Source organism: Rutidosis leptorrhynchoides, chromosome 5 (assembly GCF_046630445.1).
Source record: "Rutidosis leptorrhynchoides isolate AG116_Rl617_1_P2 chromosome 5, CSIRO_AGI_Rlap_v1, whole genome shotgun sequence".
Lineage (NCBI taxonomy): Eukaryota > Viridiplantae > Streptophyta > Magnoliopsida > Asterales > Asteraceae > Rutidosis > Rutidosis leptorrhynchoides.
The window spans coordinates 376,120,539-376,141,560 of NC_092337.1; the positions used below are offsets into that span (position 1 = coordinate 376,120,539).

The 21,022-nt window shown below is 31.3% G+C and overlaps 1 protein-coding gene across 3 annotated transcripts; it reads right to left on the reverse strand.

Annotated features, from left to right (window-relative positions):
• Positions 1-772: 772 nt before the first annotated feature.
• On the reverse strand, positions 773-5,498 carry LOC139848134 (uncharacterized). Of its 3 annotated transcripts, none has more exons than XM_071837864.1 (5): positions 5,323-5,498; positions 4,678-4,857; positions 1,942-2,272; positions 1,428-1,537; positions 773-1,172 (listed from the first exon to the last, which is right to left on the reverse strand). In XM_071837864.1, the coding sequence occupies exons 1-5, from the start codon at positions 5,332-5,334 to the stop codon at positions 1,146-1,148; spliced, it is 660 nt and encodes a 219-aa protein (XP_071693965.1). In that variant the 5' UTR covers positions 5,335-5,498; the 3' UTR covers positions 773-1,145. The 3 variants fall into 3 exon arrangements, with proteins under 3 accessions (XP_071693965.1, XP_071693966.1, XP_071693967.1); XM_071837865.1 differs by having other exon boundaries at positions 5,217-5,498; XM_071837866.1 differs by lacking the exon at positions 5,323-5,498 and adding an exon at positions 5,021-5,067.
• Between the last annotated feature and the right edge of the window lie 15,524 nt (positions 5,499-21,022).

Below are 21,022 nucleotides of genomic sequence, written 5' to 3' on the forward strand. Positions count from 1 at the left end.
GTGGGGTGGATTGTGGTTGAATTGGAAAAAAAAAAGAAAAAAAAAAGTAAAAAGTCGAAAATACCCTCGAGTGCTATTCATTTGGCCTTTCCTTTTAGAATATAGGGAGAGAAAAAAGAGTAAAAAGTCGAAAATACCCTCGAGTACTATTCATTTGGCCTTTGCATTTTAGAATATAGGGAAAAAAAAGAGAAAAAAGTCGAAAATACCCTCGAGTACTATTCATTTGGCCTTTGCCTTTTAGAATATAGGGGAAAAAAGAGTAAAAAGTCGAAAATACCCTCGAGCACTATTCATTTAGCCTTTGCCTTTTAGAGTATAGGTATAATATAATATAATATAATAAGAAAATGAAATAAAAAAAATATAGTCACAATGGTAACTGTAATTTTTTAAAACATGACTTGTACAACGTTAAATTACAAAAATGAAGCTGCAATAAGTTTATGTGCCAAACACATTCTTAGTGTATTTTGACACAGAGCTGGTTTTTTTTTATTTATATTCGTTGTAATCATAAGTGTAATCGTAGATCTGTAAGCAATGTGTCAAACTTTAATCACTATTAAATCGATTGTGCTCCGACTCTAGAGTAACTCATCTACGCCAAACCATAACTCATCTACATGGCTGAAGACGCTTATAGTAAGAAGTTTCTTGTCAGTAATTTTAATAATTACAAGATGATAGATTCAAGGTTTGTTATGGAACACTACCATGAAATTCTGAGAATTTTGGAACAGTTTTCACAACATAATTTGAAAATGGATGAATCTATTTCTGTTCCATGTATTAACGACCATTAGTTCAAGACCAAAAGAACTTTTTTGTTTTTACGAAACTATAAAACGCAACCCCCATATATACAAAGAAACAAATCCAGATATGCACTTATCAGATATCAACAAGAACAAAACCCATTTTCACCATTTGACGAAAGTTGGAATAGATTATAAGAAGCTGAAAACAGTTCGTCATCAATCTTCGTGTGACACCATTTTTCTGTATGATCTCGTCTTAAATTTTTGTATGTACAATGTAGTCTTCAAGAACACATTCCTTCACCTGTTTTCCTTGATCATTGTTCATGCCAACAGCTTTTTTTTTATCAAGCCATTTATGGTGAACTCAAAAGGGCATTGGTGTCAATTCATCTCCTCAAATACCATCAACTACAAAGACAACACAGTAATAAATCAAGAACTATTAGCATTGACTTTTATGGTCAAATTAGTAAACTTCAGATGCAAAGGTTTTGTGCAGTTATTTAACTATAAATGATTACAAAGATATAGATGGAACAACAAAACATAACAAATATATACGTACTAGTCTTCAAAAGAAGGATATATTGTCAGCTTGGATCCTAAACATAATTACGTTGACTATGAAAAAGTCAAAAGGCAGACAAAAGATAAAAATATTACCTTTGAACAAACTGGGCAAGTTTCACTTCTTTCATTCCATTCGTAAATGCAACCTAAGTGAAAATGATGCCAGCACTTGGTAACAATCCGAGGATTTTCATTAGTATATTCTGCAAAGAATTAAATTTCAAATGAAAAAGTCAACCCACGTATAAAATAGCCTCATCGATTTAGTGGTGGAAATATCAACCCATTTACTTACGAAAGGTCAAAACGGGGTTATCTTTTATTTCAAACGGGTCAAATGGGAAAAAAACAATAATTTAGCTAATAAGAAAACAGGTCAAACCAGCCGAAAGCCATTCAAAGGAATCCAAGCCGAATTTTTGGTGCATAAAATTACTTAATTTTTATTTACAATTTAGACACGTATTTGTAAGAAAAAAAGATTGAAAAAATTATATGCGCAGAAGTGTTTTCCAGTCGACTAGACCTGACCCGTTTTGACCCGAACCTTTTTGGCCTATAACCCAACCTACCCAATTTGCCATATCTACTCCATACTTTTTGTTACCTTCCAAACATATTGGACAAACATCCTCATCATCTTGTGATACGGTGTTGATATTAGTTTTGACTTTGTTCAGTGCAGCCATTAAATGAGTTTCTGGATGACATTTCAGTGGGCCCTCTTCACTTGGTATTAACTGAATGTTGCTTTCATAAACTGGTTCGGGTTCTACTTGTGAAAGATTTGACCCTTTCTCATACCTTATAAAAGATATGCTGCTGCTGCTACTAGAACCAGATGAGCCTATTTGGGCTATTGTAGTTTGTGATGAACTTGGACCTTGATAAGACCACGGTGCAGGTTCATTTCCTCTTCTTCCGAGAACAGCTTCACACTATTGAAATATGAAATTGACAATTGAATCCTTAAAAACTTAACGTTCTCAATTGTTTATCTATATGTTGTGTGCTTCATCAATACAAGGATGCAATTGTGCTACATATGGCAAGGTTGTAAAGGGATTAGTCAATCGGGGCCATGTAAAGACTAATCGGCCATGTCGGAGACTAATCAGAATGTTGACCAACTTTAATTTTGATTGTATTTGACCTACTTTGACAGAATCATTCTAACTTTGAACTAATAAATCCGAATTTGACGGACTAAATTGAACATTTGATCACTTTAACTAAGTAATTGGGCCAAGTCGGGGTATTTCAAAATCCCGACTAGCCGGCCTAGTCGCGGTTACACATCGTAGTTTTCTTTTGTTAAAAAGACAATCAAGAATGCCTTCATAAGATACCCATTCTATTTTGTCATGATGGAAACTTGGAAAGGATATTTCCACACTTAAATTACATATATATTTTTTCCTTTCTGAAAAATACCAACATACAACTAGATATATGAAACCAGTAAACGAGTTCCAAATCACACCTTCATATCAGCTCATACCACATATAAATGAGATCGGTAACATAAAACAACAACAACAACAACAACATGACATTATTAAATGGCCAAAACAAATATTTTACTTAAGAAGCTGTAACAAAGAAGCATTCTAACCTATACAGATATAAATGTAGGCATGGGTCGGAATACTCATTCAATAATAAGAATGAATAATGCAACTGAGTAAAATTTGACTTTTCAAGAAGGTGATCACTTGAAAGCTTTGAAAAGGCTTAAATATCAACAAATGCTAAAGCGTGCATACTTCATATGAAATATATCGATGATTGATATAGCTATAATTAATAGTCTAAGAAATAAGAAAATAGAAATCATTAAAACTTTTTGTTATTTCACTTCCATGCCTAATAAAGAAGATTTGTAAGGGCTAGCTTCAGATTATCCAACCATATCAATTATATCGCTTCATTTAACACTTACCTAAATTAACAAGCTATCATCAGCCAAGCCAAAAGTAGCTTAATTAGTCACTATGTTACAAAAATAGTCATTTACTTATGGACCAAACACAAACTAACTATTCAGCAGTTTATCAATCAGAGTGAAATGTTACAATTGATCTAATTATGCACCTCAAAAACAGACGAAAGTTTGCTTATCCTCTTGTTTTTCGATGGTACTAAGGACACACATTACATCTACAGTCTAAAACTGCTACTGTGTTAGCAATATCATAAGTCGTATCAATTTTCATACCAAAAACACCTACAATACTTAGATTAATAAATTATCATCTTAAGCACCAGTCGTATTAATTTTGATACCAAAAATACATCATCAAGTTATCAAAAAAACATACAGATAGAGTTACAATATGGGCTACTATAAATATTTCATGATTACTACGAAATTAGTTCAAGAATAATATTCTATTTGACCACATTTCACCAACAAACACAACAAAAATCTCATGTTAGATACGGCACGGTAGCTTGTAAATGTAAACACAATCCTCATGAAAATCACACAATTTCCAGTCATACAAAAAGATAGTTACTAATTGTGTAAAAACGAAGCGAAATTACCATATATACTAACCAACAGCCAAAATTTGGTCGTTTTATCCCAACCACCACCCAAATTCCCCCAAAAACGCCAACAAGGAAAAAAGGGAAAAAAAAATACAAAACACCCCCTAAAAAATGTAAAAAATTACATCCCAACCCTCAAACCAGGGGTATCAAATGTAAAACCAATATTTTAATAAAAACACTTAATTAAACTTCACCCATATTTTCAACGGGACATACCTTTCCGCTCGACTCGCGTTAAAATTTTTCGAACCAACCGTTCAACTCAAAAAAATCTAACGAACACAACGGGACTAACTATACGCGAAACGGACACTTCTAAAAAAACGCTAAATACCTCGGATTCTATTCAATACTCAACGGGACATATCTTCCCGCTCGGCTCGCGTTAATTTTTTTCGAACCCACCGTTCAACTCAAAAAAATCTAACGAACACAACGAGACTAACTATACGCGACACGGACACTTCCAAAAAAAAAAAAAACGCTAATTACGTGTATTTAGATCAGTGTTCCATAACCTATAATAAACTCCCCAAACTAACTACATCATATCGATAATTCTGTTTCCCTTTTTTTTTTACACGATCTTCATGCCGTTAAAAAGGCCATTAGGTACATTAGATACTAACTACATGTATTTAAAAACAACCGTAGTAAAACGTTTTTACTTCTGTAAATACATAACGATCCATTAACTATGAATATACAACCCGAAAGGTCCCGCGGCATCGCGCGAGCCCATTTTACTAGTTATATAGAAAAATGGATCTAGATTGGATAAGCTAACCTTATTAGTCAAATTGTGTAAAAACGAAGCGAAATTATCCTGCGCATTTCTATTAACCACACCACTAGATTCTTGAACTTGTTCGTGATCATCCGAATCTACACTTTCATCATCAGGATCGAACGAACGAAAACACGAACACAAGGATCCCATTTTGCAATATATGATCACTTTACAACTCTACAAAGTAAAAGTAAAATTTAAATTCCCATCAGTAAAAGCTCAAAATCTTTGAAAAATACAAAAATTAACATTTTCATTAAACAATTAATTATCATCCAAGTAATCAGTATACACTAAACTAATAAAATAAAATTAACAACGATAAAACACACACAATTACCTGATTATATCATTAGGGTTTATCAAACGAAACAAAAAATATGATCGATGATAAAAAAAAAAAAAAAAAAAAAAAAAAAAAAAAAAATGCAACATATAAACATGAAATTTGACTTTGAACGGTGAAACCCAGAAACAAAAACAAGATCCCAGATAAAAAGTTACATAATTCAGCAGATGAATTGAATTGTTGTTACCTGTTTGACTAAAGTAAGTAAAGTGGACGATTAATTTAATAATTCAATAAGAATATAAAAAAAATTGAAGGGATTTTATTGATAAAAAGAGGGTCTGTGAAACAACAGTGGTTGGCATTAAAGTGAATTCATGGTTGCTGAATTGAAGTGGAAATTGGCTTCAACGTTGACTGACAGCTACTTTGTTATTCTAGAATGTTGTCCGATTGTTGTGTTTGATCGGAAATTTAGGAATTGTAGTTTTACATTTGCTGGACGATTGATTGATTTTCCATAATTTAAAAACAACCTGTTTCACTTTTAAATAATTTTTCTATTCTACTAACAATGTAAACTAGATAATGCTCCGGGCCCGCTTAGCTAAGCGAAAAAAAATTGATGCAGGCTGGATGGTTAGCGTTATATATATATATATATATATATATATATATATATATATATATATATATATATATATATATATATATATATATAGGGTGAGGATCCATGGAGAACTCATGGTAGTAGAGAATTCATGGAACTCGTGCAGATTCACATATATATATATATTTTTTTGCAGATTTTTTTTTTCTGTTCAGATTTTTTTTTTTTTGCAGATTCAGTCAATCTGCGTGCAGATTGACGATTTTTCCCAATTTTTTTTATTTTTTTTACAGATCGACTTTTTTTAGTTTTTTTTATGCAGATTAAGTCAATCTGCGTTTTTTTTTGCAGTTTTTTTTTTTTTTGCAGATCGACTTTTTTCTGTGCAGATTTGACTTTTTTTTTGTGCAGATTGAGTCAATCTGCGTGCAGATTGACGTTTTTTTGCTTTTTTTTTTTTTTTTTTGCAGATTCACTTTTTTTTCCTGTGCAGATTCGCTGTTTTTTTTTTGCAGTTTTTTTTTTCCAGATTGTATTTTTTTTCCATAGATTGAAGCTCAATCTCCGTATAGATTGAAGTTCAATCTATGAGTTCTATGAGTTCTCTACATACTCTAGCTCTCTAGGGATCCTTTCACTATATATATATATATAATATATATATATATATATATATATATATATATATATATATATATATATATATATTAGCTAGAGCTGTAGCTGGAGTTTATAGCTGAAGCTGGAGTTTATGGGCTAGAGCCGGAGCTGGAGCTTATTATTAAAGCTGGTAGCTGGAGCTTATTTTTTTTTATAAGTGTTTGGTAAACTAGCTGGAGCTTATTTTTCAGTTCACAAGCTCTACTTTTTTTCATAAGCTACTAGAAGTAGCTTATTTTTCTAGAGCTTATGATTTTCATAAGCTCTACTTTTTATGTCTATCAAACAAAGCTTATTACTTGGAGCATATTAAAATCATAAGCTCAAGCTCCCAAAAGCTCTCATAAGCTCCCATATGCTCTTGCGCCAAACACACCCTTAAAGCCTAAAGTAATTTCAGATGGGATTTAAAACCCATAGAAATTTGATTTTACCATTTTTATGGTGACTCAATTTATTTTTTATAAAAATATTTTCTTACTTATTGGTCGAAGGTCCACTCGAAAGCAATCTTTCTATCCGTCGAATAGAGAGAGGGATGACTTTCTCTACTTTTGAGAGTGTTTTACACTTTATGTGGAGAAATGACTTGTCTTTATTCTCGGATGGGGGAATGATTGTCAACATCTCACCTCCCTCATATACCACTTATGTGATGTTGAGTTTTTTTGTTGTTGTTTTTTTGTTGTTGTTGTTGTTGTATATTTTAGCAACACACGGTACTTCGGACATCGTCATGTATAGTTATATATATAGTCAAAGCAAAAACACATATACGTTATGAATATTGAAACGGCCCGTCCTAATCCATCTGGACGAAGTCATCAACATTTGATCCCAGAGCGATGATCGACTCCAAGTAATGTCTTTAAAATGAGCAAAATGCACAGCGGAAGATTTCTTTCATACCTGAGAATAAACATGCTTTCAAGTGTCAACCAAAAGGTTGGTGAGTTCATTAGTTTAACATAAATAATAATTTCATAATTTTTTTAATAGACCACAAGATTTCATATTTCCAATTCTCATAAACATACGTCCCATGCATAGAGACAAAAATATCATTCATATGGACTGAACACCTGGTAACCGACATTCACAATATGCATATAAGAATATCCCCATCATTCCGGGATCCTCCTTCGGACATGATATAAATTTCGAAGTACTAAAGCATCCGATACTTTGGATGGGGCTTGTTGGGCCCGATAGATCTATCTTTAGGATTCGCGTCAATTAGGGTGTCTGTTCCCTAATTCTTAGATTACCAGACTAAAAAGGGGCATATTCGATTTAATAATCCAACCATAGAATGTAGTTTCATTTACTCGTGTCTATTTCGTAAAACAGTTATAAAAACAGCGCATGTATTCTCAGTCCCAAAAATATATATTGCGAAAGCATTTAAAAATGGAATAATGAAACTCACGCATATAAATATTGTAAAACAGTTAATAAAGCATTTGCATGTATTCTCAGCCCAAAAACGTAAAGAGTAAAAAGGGCAAATGAAACTCACGCATATAAATATTGTAAAACAGTTAATAAAGCATTTGCATGTATTCTCAGCCCAAAAACGTAAAGAGTAAAAAGGGAAAATGAAACTCACCTAATGTATTTTGTAGTAAAAATACATATGACTATATCGAACAACTGGACAATGCAGGGTTGGCCTCGGATTCACGAACCTATATCATGTATATATATTAATACATATAATCGTAATTGAACAATTTATTTATTATTATTATTATTAATTGTTACTTTAGTAAGTTATATGTTTCATTAATAGTTTAGCTATATTTATTTTATGTATACTTTAGACAAATAATGTTGAAAATAATTATTTTAATGTTAGTAATAATGATGATGATGATAATAATAATAATAATAATAATAATAATAATAATAATAATAATAATAATAATAATTAATAATAATAATAATAGTAATAATATTCTTAAAATTAATATTATATACCTATATATCTAAAAGACAAAGTGGAAATGAATAGTTCTATTCCTTTTTCACTTTTCGCAAACTTAACCCCCCAACTTTTATTAAAATACAAATCACACTCCCACTTTATACTCTCATTAAAATACAAATCGCCCCCCCACTTTATACGTATAGTTTTTCCCCAAATTTCACAAACTTAACCCCCTAACTTTTATTAAAATACAAATCGAGCCCCCACTTTACTAGCTTTTTTTTTTACTAATATTCAATTTTCGCAAACTTAACCCCCAACTTTTATTAAAATACAAATCGCACCCCCACTTTATACTCTTATTAAAATACAAATCGCACCCCCACTTTATACGTATAGTTTTTTTCTCAAATTTCACAAACTTAACCCCCTAACTTTTATTAAAATACAAATCGAACCCCCACTTTACTAACTTTTTTTTTAACTAATATTCAATTTTCACAAACTTAACCCCCTAACTTTTATTAAAATAGAAATCGAACTCCCACTTTATACGTATATTTTTTTTTCAAATTTCACAAACTTAACCCCCTAACTTTTATTAAAATACAAATCGAACCCCCACTTTACTAACCTTTTTTTTTTTTTTTAAATAAAACCTGAACGCTAAAAGAAGCAACTTTCACAAAAGGAACAACCCTTCAATGTTAGATGTCGAAAAAAAATTTGTTTTTACAAAATAGATCAAGACTTTTTTTTTAACTCGCATTCAAAACGGAGCCCCCGGCGCGAAGCGAGGGCTCCACAACTAGTTAATAGTAATTTTCATAGAGTTAATATTAATATTTCATAAAATGATAATAATAATAATAATAATAATAATAATAATAATAATAATAATAATAATAATATTGAAATCTACCTTTAAAGCTTTTTCTAAAAAAGAATGCCCGTGCCCGGGCTCGAACCCACGACCTCTTGTTACACCTAATACGCCTAACCATTTCTCTGTACTTCTATTTCTGTTTTATTTTTCTGATTTATTTGAATTTAACCCATTTCTCTGTGATCATCTTCTTTAAACATTAAACCCTAATCATCTTCTTATTTGTATCATATTCGTACGATTCGTCATCATCAACATCTTCATTAATATCAACATCTCCATTAATCATCATCAACATCTTCACTTTATCCTTCACGTAAATCATCATCATATACCTTCCATGATCACAATCATCATCATCATTCTCGATCATCATCATATCGAATCTCCATCTCCATCTCCTAATGTTAAACGATTTTCATCATGATCATAACCTAATTACTAACCTAATCTTCACAATATCATCATCATTATTATTCATCAAAAAAAAAAAAAAATCTAGCAGCTGCACAAGCATCATCATCGATGCTTGATTACGGAGTATATGTGTTGTGCCAACAAAATATAGGTTTGAAATTTGTTGCTTGTGTTGTTTCAAAAAGTCCAACCGCAACAATGAATTACGGCCCAAAGATCATAAGTATCTCAACCCAACAAGAAAGGTGTGTAACGGCCCAACAATCCTACTCGATCCAGAAGCAAAAGAAGATGGAGTTGTATACATTGCTTTCACTGAATTATCTGGCCGACATAATTAAAGAACATATACAGCTGGTATCACATTTAAATATTATCTTTTCTCTTTTTTTTTTAAAGTATCAAAACACATTAGCAACTAGTGGCATATTATGTCAAGTGGCATTAACTTTATTGCCTTTTGTCGGCCAACAAATAAAGAAGAGAAGAAGAAGTACACGCTAAATAGCAGCAATCATAAATTATTGCTTTCACTGGTATATGTATCGAACAGAGAAAAAAAAAAAACTCATTGCAGCAGCAAGACTACTGTTTACGTAGTAGTAGTAACGTTTTCAATGGATTTCGTGGTGAAGGACTGCAAGACAAAAACAAGCAGAAGATTGATAGTCTTGATGGTGTTGGTATTGTTGTTCTCTTGGGTTTGTTAAGATATGGTACTCGACAGGAACATGGCAGCAACAAAAGTTTCAAGCTGGAAACAAAGGTGGTTTGTGGCGGGGTTTTTCAAACAGAACAATTGCGGCAGCATAAATTGGGACAATTGGGTTTCGTTGATACATAAAATAGCAGCTGCAGTTGCAGTGCTCGACTGACTTAAAATAGTAGACGAATATACATGGTGACGGTTTACTGGTGATGATGGTTTTCACACAAGAACATAACTATGGTGGTGATGGTTCGAATAAGAAGGATGGCGTTCGGTTTGGTTGTGGTGTTTTCTTAAACAGAAAAGAAAACGAACAACTAAGAAGGTTGTAGATTATATAATGATCGATGGGTTGGTGTAAGTGTGTAAGTAGGTTGGTGTAAGTGCAAGTGTGTACCTCATTATATGTAATATGAATCGGATAAAACAAGTGGTGATTATACATGGTTATGGTGATGTTTGAATTACTATGAGTCTTTTAGTGAATTGTATCCCTTATAACCGTTCCAAATTAATCTGAACTGGAGCTTTATTAGGTCGAATAGCTTTAACAGACAAGAAGTACTAACACTGTATAAAAGATGAAATAAAAAAAATAAAGTGATAGGTACCCTCAATTGATTCTTGGAAGTTATTGTAATTTCAATTGTATTTGGTACTGGAATTATGGACAAGGATTGAATCACATAAAGTAGGACAGTTACAGATAACAAATCCTGTGAATTAAATAAATCTTTATCTTTATAATTATTATTAGTAATTAATAAATATATTAATAATAATACTCATTAATAATGTTTATATTAATAATAATACTGATTAACAGAAACACCAATAATAATAATAATACTAATACATAATGATAACAATTATAATAACTGATAATATTTAGATTACATTTATATATATATATATATATATATATATATATATATATATATATGTATATATAATTGATATTGATTTTTATATTAGTGTTAGTATTATAATGTAAGTAATAACATGGTTATTATATCGACTATATTCTTATCTTGTATTTACACATTATATATACAATTCACTAATTATGTAGTATTTAATAATTATGTATATAGTAGTTTACATTAATTAATAAATTCTTACATATATACATATTATAAAATTTATATATATAAATCATACATATATATGAATTCATTCTAAGTACAACTTAATTATTTTATATCTTATTTTACATATTTAATTTTTAAATATTTGAATTATAATTTATAATTTCAAATTATTATATATATTACATTTATGTATTTATACATATTTATTTACAAATAATTGTTCGTGAATCCTCAAGAACATTCGAAGGTTAAATGAATGTATTAAACATAGTTCAAAGTTTTTTTTTTTAACATTTCTACATTACAGACTTTGCTTATCGTGTCGGAAACATATAAGAATAAAGTTTAAATTTGGTCGGAAATTCCCGGGTCGTCACAGTACCTACCCGTTAAAGAAATTTCGTCCCGAAATTTGAGTAAAGTGGTCATGGCTAACAATAAAAATGTTTTCCTGACGAATATGAGTTGATAAATAGAGTGTTATCATCATTGAATAATATGGATAAAAATAATTCGATTATTCGAAGAGTACGAATGAAGCTATTCACAAAAGAATGAAATGAGAAACAAAGATTTGTTTTTAACTTTTGACGTAGACAGGTTAGAATTTAGAAAATAAGGCGTGTCTTAACTTTCGACATTGCCTTGGTTGAATTCCGGAATTCAAGGGATTTAAAGAAAATCTTGAAGATCTATAAGATCTGATTCTTCGGGATTTATGGAAATTAAGATCTCTTTCATTAAATACGGTGATCTGCCCCGATTACTACGTCTGATATTTCCTTTATAAATTTACCTTTTCCGTTCCATTTATTTTCACCACTTCTATACTCAATTCCCAAATTCAAAGGATTTATGAAAATGCTTAACCCTGTTCTGATCCTTGTTCTTATTCTAACTATCGCAATGATCGTTCTTCTTTTCCAACTCCCACCTGAAGAATCTGTTTATTTCTATTATGCTCTAGGGATTATTGTAATTATAATCCTCCCGTGTCTTTATATTGCTATACGTACTGATATCCACGGTTTGTAATTTCGATGTTGTCATTGGGCTTTATATTTTCTCTTATATTTTGGATCTCTTTGCCTTTTTATTATTCTCCCGACCTCTAGTAAAGTGAGTAATGGTTCAGAATTCGTAAGTATGGAAATTAGGATAAACATCATGTTCTAAATAAGAAAGAAGGTATTAGCACGATTTGATTTGTCAAATTATCAGAATCACTGAGTATAGAACTATCAAGAATATATTTTCTTGATATGTTCAGAAGTTAAGCAGAATGAAAGAGTTATATAATATGGCACGTGATGACGTTAGAGTCTGTGAATCATCATGTTCCATTTAGAAACTCGGCATGATTTACTGTAATATAATCACGTTGATCAAGTGTCATTATATTATACTAACTCATGCATCAGTTCCCAACATTACTCCAATAGCATTCATATTTTAGGCTCGAAAGTTTACAGAATATAGAAACTAACAGTTTCTATATGATGTAACACTGATATCATGATAAGATTAATGATTTCAGATAAGAATAGTTATGAAAATATCTTCAGAAATATGGAGGATATTTATAATAAAAGATACAATAACATCTTTGAGTATCTAAGATTAGAGGATGATGGAAACTATTGTTCGCAAGGGTTTAGAGTAAGGAGCAAGATATTCGCTAAAGATTTCAGCAGTCATTGAATCATTTGGATTCTTTGAAGTCAAACTTATTCTTTGTGATTTATCCATGGCTTCCTTCATAGTTTCGCATAATCTGCTTTTCGGTACTAAATTTTCTCTTGAATGTTTCCAATATAATGATACACAGGAAGCACGAAGAGGTATATAATTTCGGACGAGAATATTTATGAAAATATCCTCAGAAATATCGAAGATATTGATGATGATATTTTGAAATTTCTAAGTTCGATGGTTGATGGAGAAAGATTTTCCGCAAGATTTTTAACATGACTTCGGGGCAAGATATTCTCTAAAGATTTCAATGGGTTCAGAATTATCTGGATTCTTTGAATATAGGGTATGGTCCTTGTATTTGTCCTTGATCTCCTTCATGGTTAACTCTATCCGTTTTCCAGTTCCAACGTTTCTGAACTTTTCCAACATATTATTCTCTATCATCAAACTTCTGATGATTAAGGTCATTTACGGTTATTTACAGTTTCTGCTGCTTCATTCAGCTTTTTCAAAGTTCAATGTATTAATTCGTAGGCTGGGTGTTTTTTTTCAAAATTTCAGAATGGATGATGTCGTAGGGGGTGTATACAAAATAGTATTAAATTTTTGCAGGAAATACTATTAAATACGATACAATTTTACACAAGATATTTATTTATTTATAGAATGGATATACTTAAACCTTGCTACAACACTTATAGGTAGTGTACCTAATCGTACAGTAGTGTAGTTTTTAGTAAGTCCGGTTCGTTCCACAGGGAATCTTTTTTAAGCAAAGCTCAACGCTATATTAATTTACTTTTATAAAAATACAAACATATATAAGTAATATTATTATTATAAAGGGGGGTTTTTACCGTTTAATGACCGGTTTGTCGATTTTAAAACTTTAGTCGCAGTTAAAACCAAATGTAAAATATTAAAAATAAATACAAGACTTAAATTAAAGCATGAAGTAAATAACGATAAATGAAATTGCGAATAATAAAAGTACGATAAAATAAACTTGCGATAATTAAAAAGTAAGATAATTAAAAGTGCAATTAAATACAATAACAATAAATAAAAATGCGATAATTAGAAGTGCAATTAAATATAAAATAAAGGAAATTAAATATGAAATAAAAGAATTATGCTTATTTAAACTTCCGTAATCATGATGTTTGACGTGTTGATTTTAGTTTTATGCTCATGGGTTAATTGTCCTTTGTCCTGGATTATTTAATATGTCCATCTGGTTTTTGTCCATAACAGTCCATCAGTCATAAATATAAAGTGCGAGTGTCCTCGTCAAATTATTCTCATACCCGAAGTTAAATATTCCAACTAATTGGGGATTCGAATTGTAACAAGGTTTTAATACTTTGTTTAATGAATACACCAGGTTATCAACTGCGTGTAAACCAAGGTTTTACTACTTTGTTAGCAATTACACCAATTACCCTTGAATGTAATTTCACCCTTGTTTTAATTATTCTAGTGGCTATTAATCCATTCCCGTGTCCGGTTAAATGAACGATTATTCGTACATATAAATACCCCGCCCATCGTGTCCGATCGAGTGTATATGGTAATTTATAGGGACGCCCAATTGTAAATCTTTATATTAACATTAACAAACTATCATTTAGTTAAACAAATATAAAGCCCATTAATAACCCATAGTCTAATTTCCACAAGTGTCGTTCTTTTGTCCAAACCCCAATTATGGTACAAAGCCCAATTACTCAATTTTAGTAATTAGCCCAACATCATGATTACTTCGTTTTAAATAAGCATAATAATAACTTAGCTACGAGACATTAATGTAAAAAGGTTGAACATAACTTACAATGATTAAAAATAGCGTAGCGTTACACGAACAGAATTTCGACTTACACCCTTACAACATTCGCTAACATACCCTTATTATTAGAATTATAATTAAAATTAAAATTAAAATATAAATTATATATATATATTTTACGTATATATGAGAGAAGAAGAAAAAGATTATGTTTTGCGATCAGAATTCGGTTGCTTTTATAGGAAAAGTCGACTTTTGGGGCTCCGCGACTCGCGGCATTTTTGCCTTCAAACTCCGCGAGTCGCGGAGAATGAAATTACAGCTCAGTCCCTTGGAGTCTTTCTCTGCCGACGGTTTTTATTTATAAATATAATATATATATAATTAATATAATTAATTATATATTATATTATATTTATATACATAGTTAACTTGTAATTTTTAGTCCGTTGCGTCGAGCGTTAAGAGTTGACTCTGGTCCCGGTTCCGGATTTTCGAACGTCCTTGCGTACAATTTTATATTTTGTACTTTGCGTTTTGAATCTTGTACTCTTGTAATTTCGAGACGTTTCTTATTAATAATTGGAACCTCTTTGATTGTCTTTTGTTCTTTTGAGCTTTTTGGTCGTTTGCATCTTCAATTCGTCGAATCTGTCTTTTGTCTTCACCTTTTATTATTTAAACGAATATCACTTGTAAATAGAACAATTGCAACTAAAAGCTTGTCTTTCTTGAGGAATAATGCTATGAAATATATGTTCGTTTTTAGCATTATCAAATATTCCCACACTTGAGCGTTGCTTGTCCTCAAGCAATATCGTCTTAAAATACTAGAATCACTTCTTTATTCTTCACACTTTGTACATCAGTGATTTCTATATGGCGGTATAAACAATGGTAGTAACGATATGGTTTACAGTCCCACATGACTATAAAAATTTAGATCCATTAAGGAAATTGGATCTTTATGAAAACATTTGATCTTTTGAAAATTAAATCTAGTTTTTACCCTAGATAAGTTTTCCGGGATAACCCTTTACCGGTGTTTGCAAAATATTTTTGTGGGTTTGGTGGGTTTCAGATTTGAAAATTTTAGCTCAAAACTTGCGGTTTTGTGTCACCCACTTGCTAACCTTGTATTTGGAAAGCAACACGTCCAGTTTACTTGTCCCGTATGTTACCTTTCGGTAAACTACCGTCCGGTTGTAAAGGAAAGCGATGAACAAGCAACTGTTAAGGCAATGTCCCCTGACATGCTTTTAATTATGGTCTATAACGTGTCGGACGCAATTACTATCTTTGGTAGGAGCAATAGTAAAGCTCACCCTTATAATTTTTCGGTATGGCACAAGGTCCTGTCTTTGACCACTATGCAACCACCGTTCTTACGGTTGACACCCGATTTGGTTCAGGTGACCTAATGAATTCCAGGTGAATTCCTAGGATTTTACGTTCAATGGTAATGAACGCATTGAAAATAGGGTTTTCAGAAAATAAATCGGTTTGTAATTTTGATCAAAATATTTTCTCGTTCAAGCTCGAGTTTAGATATCATTGAATTCCATGAGTTTGTAATTCTCAATCTTTAAGGTCAATCTCTAGGATTGAGTAATATCAGTCTTAAAAGCTGATTTTTAATCTTTAAGGAGATTATCCTTTCTGGGGATCTGATTCATTAGTCTTGTCCAGCTAATTTGCATGGTGCCCCCCCATTGTACGAGATAAATCCTTCTCATGGTTAGGATAAATCTGACCACTTGGCGACCCTGTTTAATGCTGAGGTCCGTGGATTTCCTGCTGATTTTAGAGATGACTTTTCTAGATTTTTCGTCAACCTACAGCTGGTCTGGACGACAACTTCATGACCTAAATCAAGAAGCGCGTTTCTTTTTCGGAAGACTTTACTTCCTTTTAATGATGGAATTGATTCATCGTGTAGATCCATCTTTTCTTTTCTTTCATTTGGTAAAACAGTTTAGTTTAGTCCAAAGCAAAAGTATTTTCAGTTATTTGTTACAGATATATGTGACATATGTTTAAGATAACTTGGTAAATTTTCCCACACTTGGCTTTTATTTTCCTTTTTATCGTCCTCTATTCCATTTTAAATGAATTTTAACATTTTGGTTTGTTTCTCAATTTATGTCCTTTTTGAGGTAACAATAATTTCGGTGTTAAAATCTAGTTTTATCGTTCATAAATATGTATAAACATGATTTTGAGTTCATTTAATTGAAAATTTTGAAAAATTTTACTAGAATTGGGTAATCAGTATATAAGACTAGGGCTGTTCTTTTTTATCAGAGAGCACTAGATTCTAATACAACTACTGCTTTACTAGTATTTTTAATGGTAACCAAGTGTTTAAGATAAAAATTTTAAAATCCGAAAGAATTTAACCCCTTCCCACACTTAAGATCTTGCAATGCCCTCATTTGCAAGAAATCAGTAACAATTTAAATTATTGAGGGTGATTTGTGTGAAAATGATTAAATTTTTACCAAATTTTCCAAATATATTGGCGTTTGTTTGCTGAATGATAAATGGTGCACATCATTTGTTCATTCCGTCTTGTTGTTATTTCACATATATTTTGCATCTTGTCGTCAAAATTAGTTGCTTTTGCTGAACTTAATGCCAGTCTTTGAAAATGCGCTGTTTTACCCTGTTGTGTACATAAGATAAACTGCAAACATATATATATATTTTTGAAGTTTGGTATATTACCCCACATTCAAAAATTATTAAAATCTAAGAATAAAAGTTAGATAATTATAAAAATGATTACAATATTAACAAAAGTATCAAACGTATCAATAATTACAAATTACAAAATAAATAAAACTAAGTATACTAGGGATGATACTGGTACCAATAGGGGTTCCAGGCATAACCATAGGTGCTATAGAATGCTTCGGCAGGGTTATACGTAGGATATGGTGGCTGCATCTCTATAGACCAGGGAGGGAATATGGGTTTCGGTGTAGGAATATAGTTTCTACCTATATGTTGGCAATGAGCTATGATTTGGTTCTGATGAACTTGCCAATCTTCAAATGCTCTCTGTCTAGCATTTTCGTATTCCTGAGAAGCTATAAACCTTTGCATTTCTTGCATCTCATTCCCCCCTCCTACATTACCTTGCTGTTGGTTTCTCTCCACCTGTGGATGTCTACCATGGTATCGTACTGTCATAACCCGTCCTTAACCGTAAGAACGTGTTAGATAACGTATGATTTCATTGCGAGGTATTGACCTCTATATGCGACATTTTTAAAAGAAAAACTGCATATATTATACATTACAAACCATGATTCTTATTTTTGATACAAGCTTTGGACGAAATAAAGATGATTATCGTTTAGCGATAATCTTCGACTTACAAACTTTACAAATGATGATAACAACACGATTTCTAGCATATTTTACAACACAAGTTCTTGGATATGCAGTCTTATTTTTGACACAAATATGCGTACGCAAGATCCTGCTCAAATTCAACATAATGCAGCGGAAGCTTTTAGAAATCACCTGAGAATAGACATGTTTTAAAAGGTCAACATAAAGTTGGTGAGATATAGGTTTAGTGCCGGCAGCAATATATATATAGACCACAAGATTTCGTATATAAACAGTTTAATAAAAATATTCTAAGTGGTTGAGCACTTGGTAACCATACTTAACAATTAATCACGTCGCATATTCCCTTTAATATGAAATCTTACTACACTGTACCAAGTGTAGTCACGAAACGAAGTACTGTGCAACCGTTGAATACTGGTCGTCCAGTCCGGTTGGGGTTGTCAGGCCCGATAGATCTATCAACAGGATTCGCGTTTACAATACCGCTGTAAATATTAGTTACCAAGCTACAGGGAAGTATGCCAGTGGTACAACTCAACGTAGAATATATTTTTCAGTTACTTGTGTCCATATTGTAAAACATAAAATACATGTATTCTCATCCCGAAATATTTAGAGTTTAAAAGTGGGACTATATACTCACTTTCGTCTTGAAGATATATATATATATATAATTTGACTTGGTCTCCGGTTGATATCACGAACCTATCCATATATAATATATCAATACCTTTTCTTTTTAAACAAACGTCACATATATATACTTGTTATACTTTTAATACTTTGAATAATTCCTTAGTCCGTAGTTAGCAGTTCGTTGTTAGTAATTCAATTTTAATGGTTCATTTTTAGATGTTTAATATACCCGCAATGAAATAAATAAAACCCCCAACGAAATAAATAAAACCCCATCGTATATGTATTGGTCGAGATTAATCTTGACCCACGGTACCGGTGTTGTCAAATGACGTGTTGCGTACATAAAGTACCGGTGTTGTCAAATGACGTGTTGCGTACAATCATGGGATCTTATGATTAATCTTCTCGTGTTGTTTACGGGTGATCCTGAACCATATAAAATTGAATTATATAAAATATCATGTTATCTTAGAAAGATGTGATTTTATTTAATTTTTCCCAATTAATCCCGAAGTTAAACAAGTCTTGGATAACCAATTTTGTTTCGGTCATAGTTTCTTCGTTACAAATCCGTTTTCGTTGATTCAACTTGCCATCTCCTTGGATCGAGTCTCTCTTTAAGACTATGAACTGAAAATACCTTGGTTTGTATTCAAAATCACACGGCATAGGTGAAACTTTAGTGAAACTTATGAAGTTAAACATTTTCCTTTATGTAAACAACCTTAAATGATTATTTTTCTAAAAATACTTATACTTTGAATTAAATCATGGAATTTTTATGTGTTATCATATCCATAGTAAAAATCATTTTTCCAGAACATAAACCTCCAATTCAAAGTTTAAGATAGTTTTTAATTATCCAACCCAAAACAGTCCCCGGTGGCACTCCGACGTCGTAAAAACAGTTTTTAAGATAATCTTTGAAAAACCAAGTTATACCTTGTTAAATTAGCATATATTTAAGTTATATTACAGGTCTTGGAGTATTTTAAAAGTTAATTTAGAAGGATCTATTTAGTTTGCAAACAAGTTTGAAAACATTCAAACTATGTTCTTGTTGTTAAAATTTTATACCACAAAATAAGATAGCTATATATATATGAATCGAATAAGGTTATGAACAAAGTTACTACCTCAAGTTACTTGGACAAGATTGCTGTAAAATAGGAGTAATAACCTAGAACCAAAAGGGTGATGGAAGTGGATGAAAGATTGAAAGTAAGTTGGTGTTCTTGGAAGGTTTTCTTGAAGTATTTTTGTAAGGGTTTTCTTATGATGATTAAGTGATGTTTTAAAGCTAAAAACTTATGAGAACCTTGAAGAACACTTGAAGGTTGAAGATAAGAGAGTTTAGAAGATCATTTAACTTGAAAGAAAATTGTTATGAAAGTGTGCATATGTGTATATAGGCGCATATATGTATATGTATATATAGACTTTATTTTTTTGATTTTTAGCTCAAAAGTCCTCATATATGATCCCACATGTATTGACTAATCAAAGGCTGCTAAGATCATATAATTGAAGTCTAATAATTGGTATTTTTCAATAGTAAAACTACTAGAAACTACGTATTTATACGGGTACATATACCCTAAGTATACGTATAGAAATCTTGTGAAAACGGAACGAGGATTCAAATATAGCTATCTTTTGTGAATATACTTATATGGTTTTATGTATTTAAGTCCTTAAAAATGATTAAATACATTACTTATACGATATATATATAAACATTATATGTCATAAGTATTTAAGTCAAATAACGTTACGTATGGTTATCGTTTTGAAAACTTAAGTTAGTAGTTTCAAAATATACTTATAACTTATTGTTATTAATACAAAATGAGGTATTAAAACATCCTTAAATCATGTTAAACATGTATATATACATATATATATACAAACGTATAATTATCATATATTGTATAGTTCGTGATATCATCGGTCAAACTAGACGGTCAAACGTTGTGTAAATCTCTTTTCGAAAAACATAAGTCTCGACAATTTGGATTTCTTATCATGTTGGTAAGGTTTAATTTATGTAAATATTAATCTTATAAGTATAGAATGATCGAAAAAGTGCGGGTCGTTACATTACCTCCCCGTTAAATAAATTTCGTCCCGAAATTTTAAAATTGTACCTATTTTGCGTCATCGAGAAACAAGTGTGGATACTTTTGTTTCATCTGATCCTCTCGTTCCCAAGTAAACTCGGGACCTCTTCTAGCATTCCAACGAACCTTAACAATCGGTATGTTGCT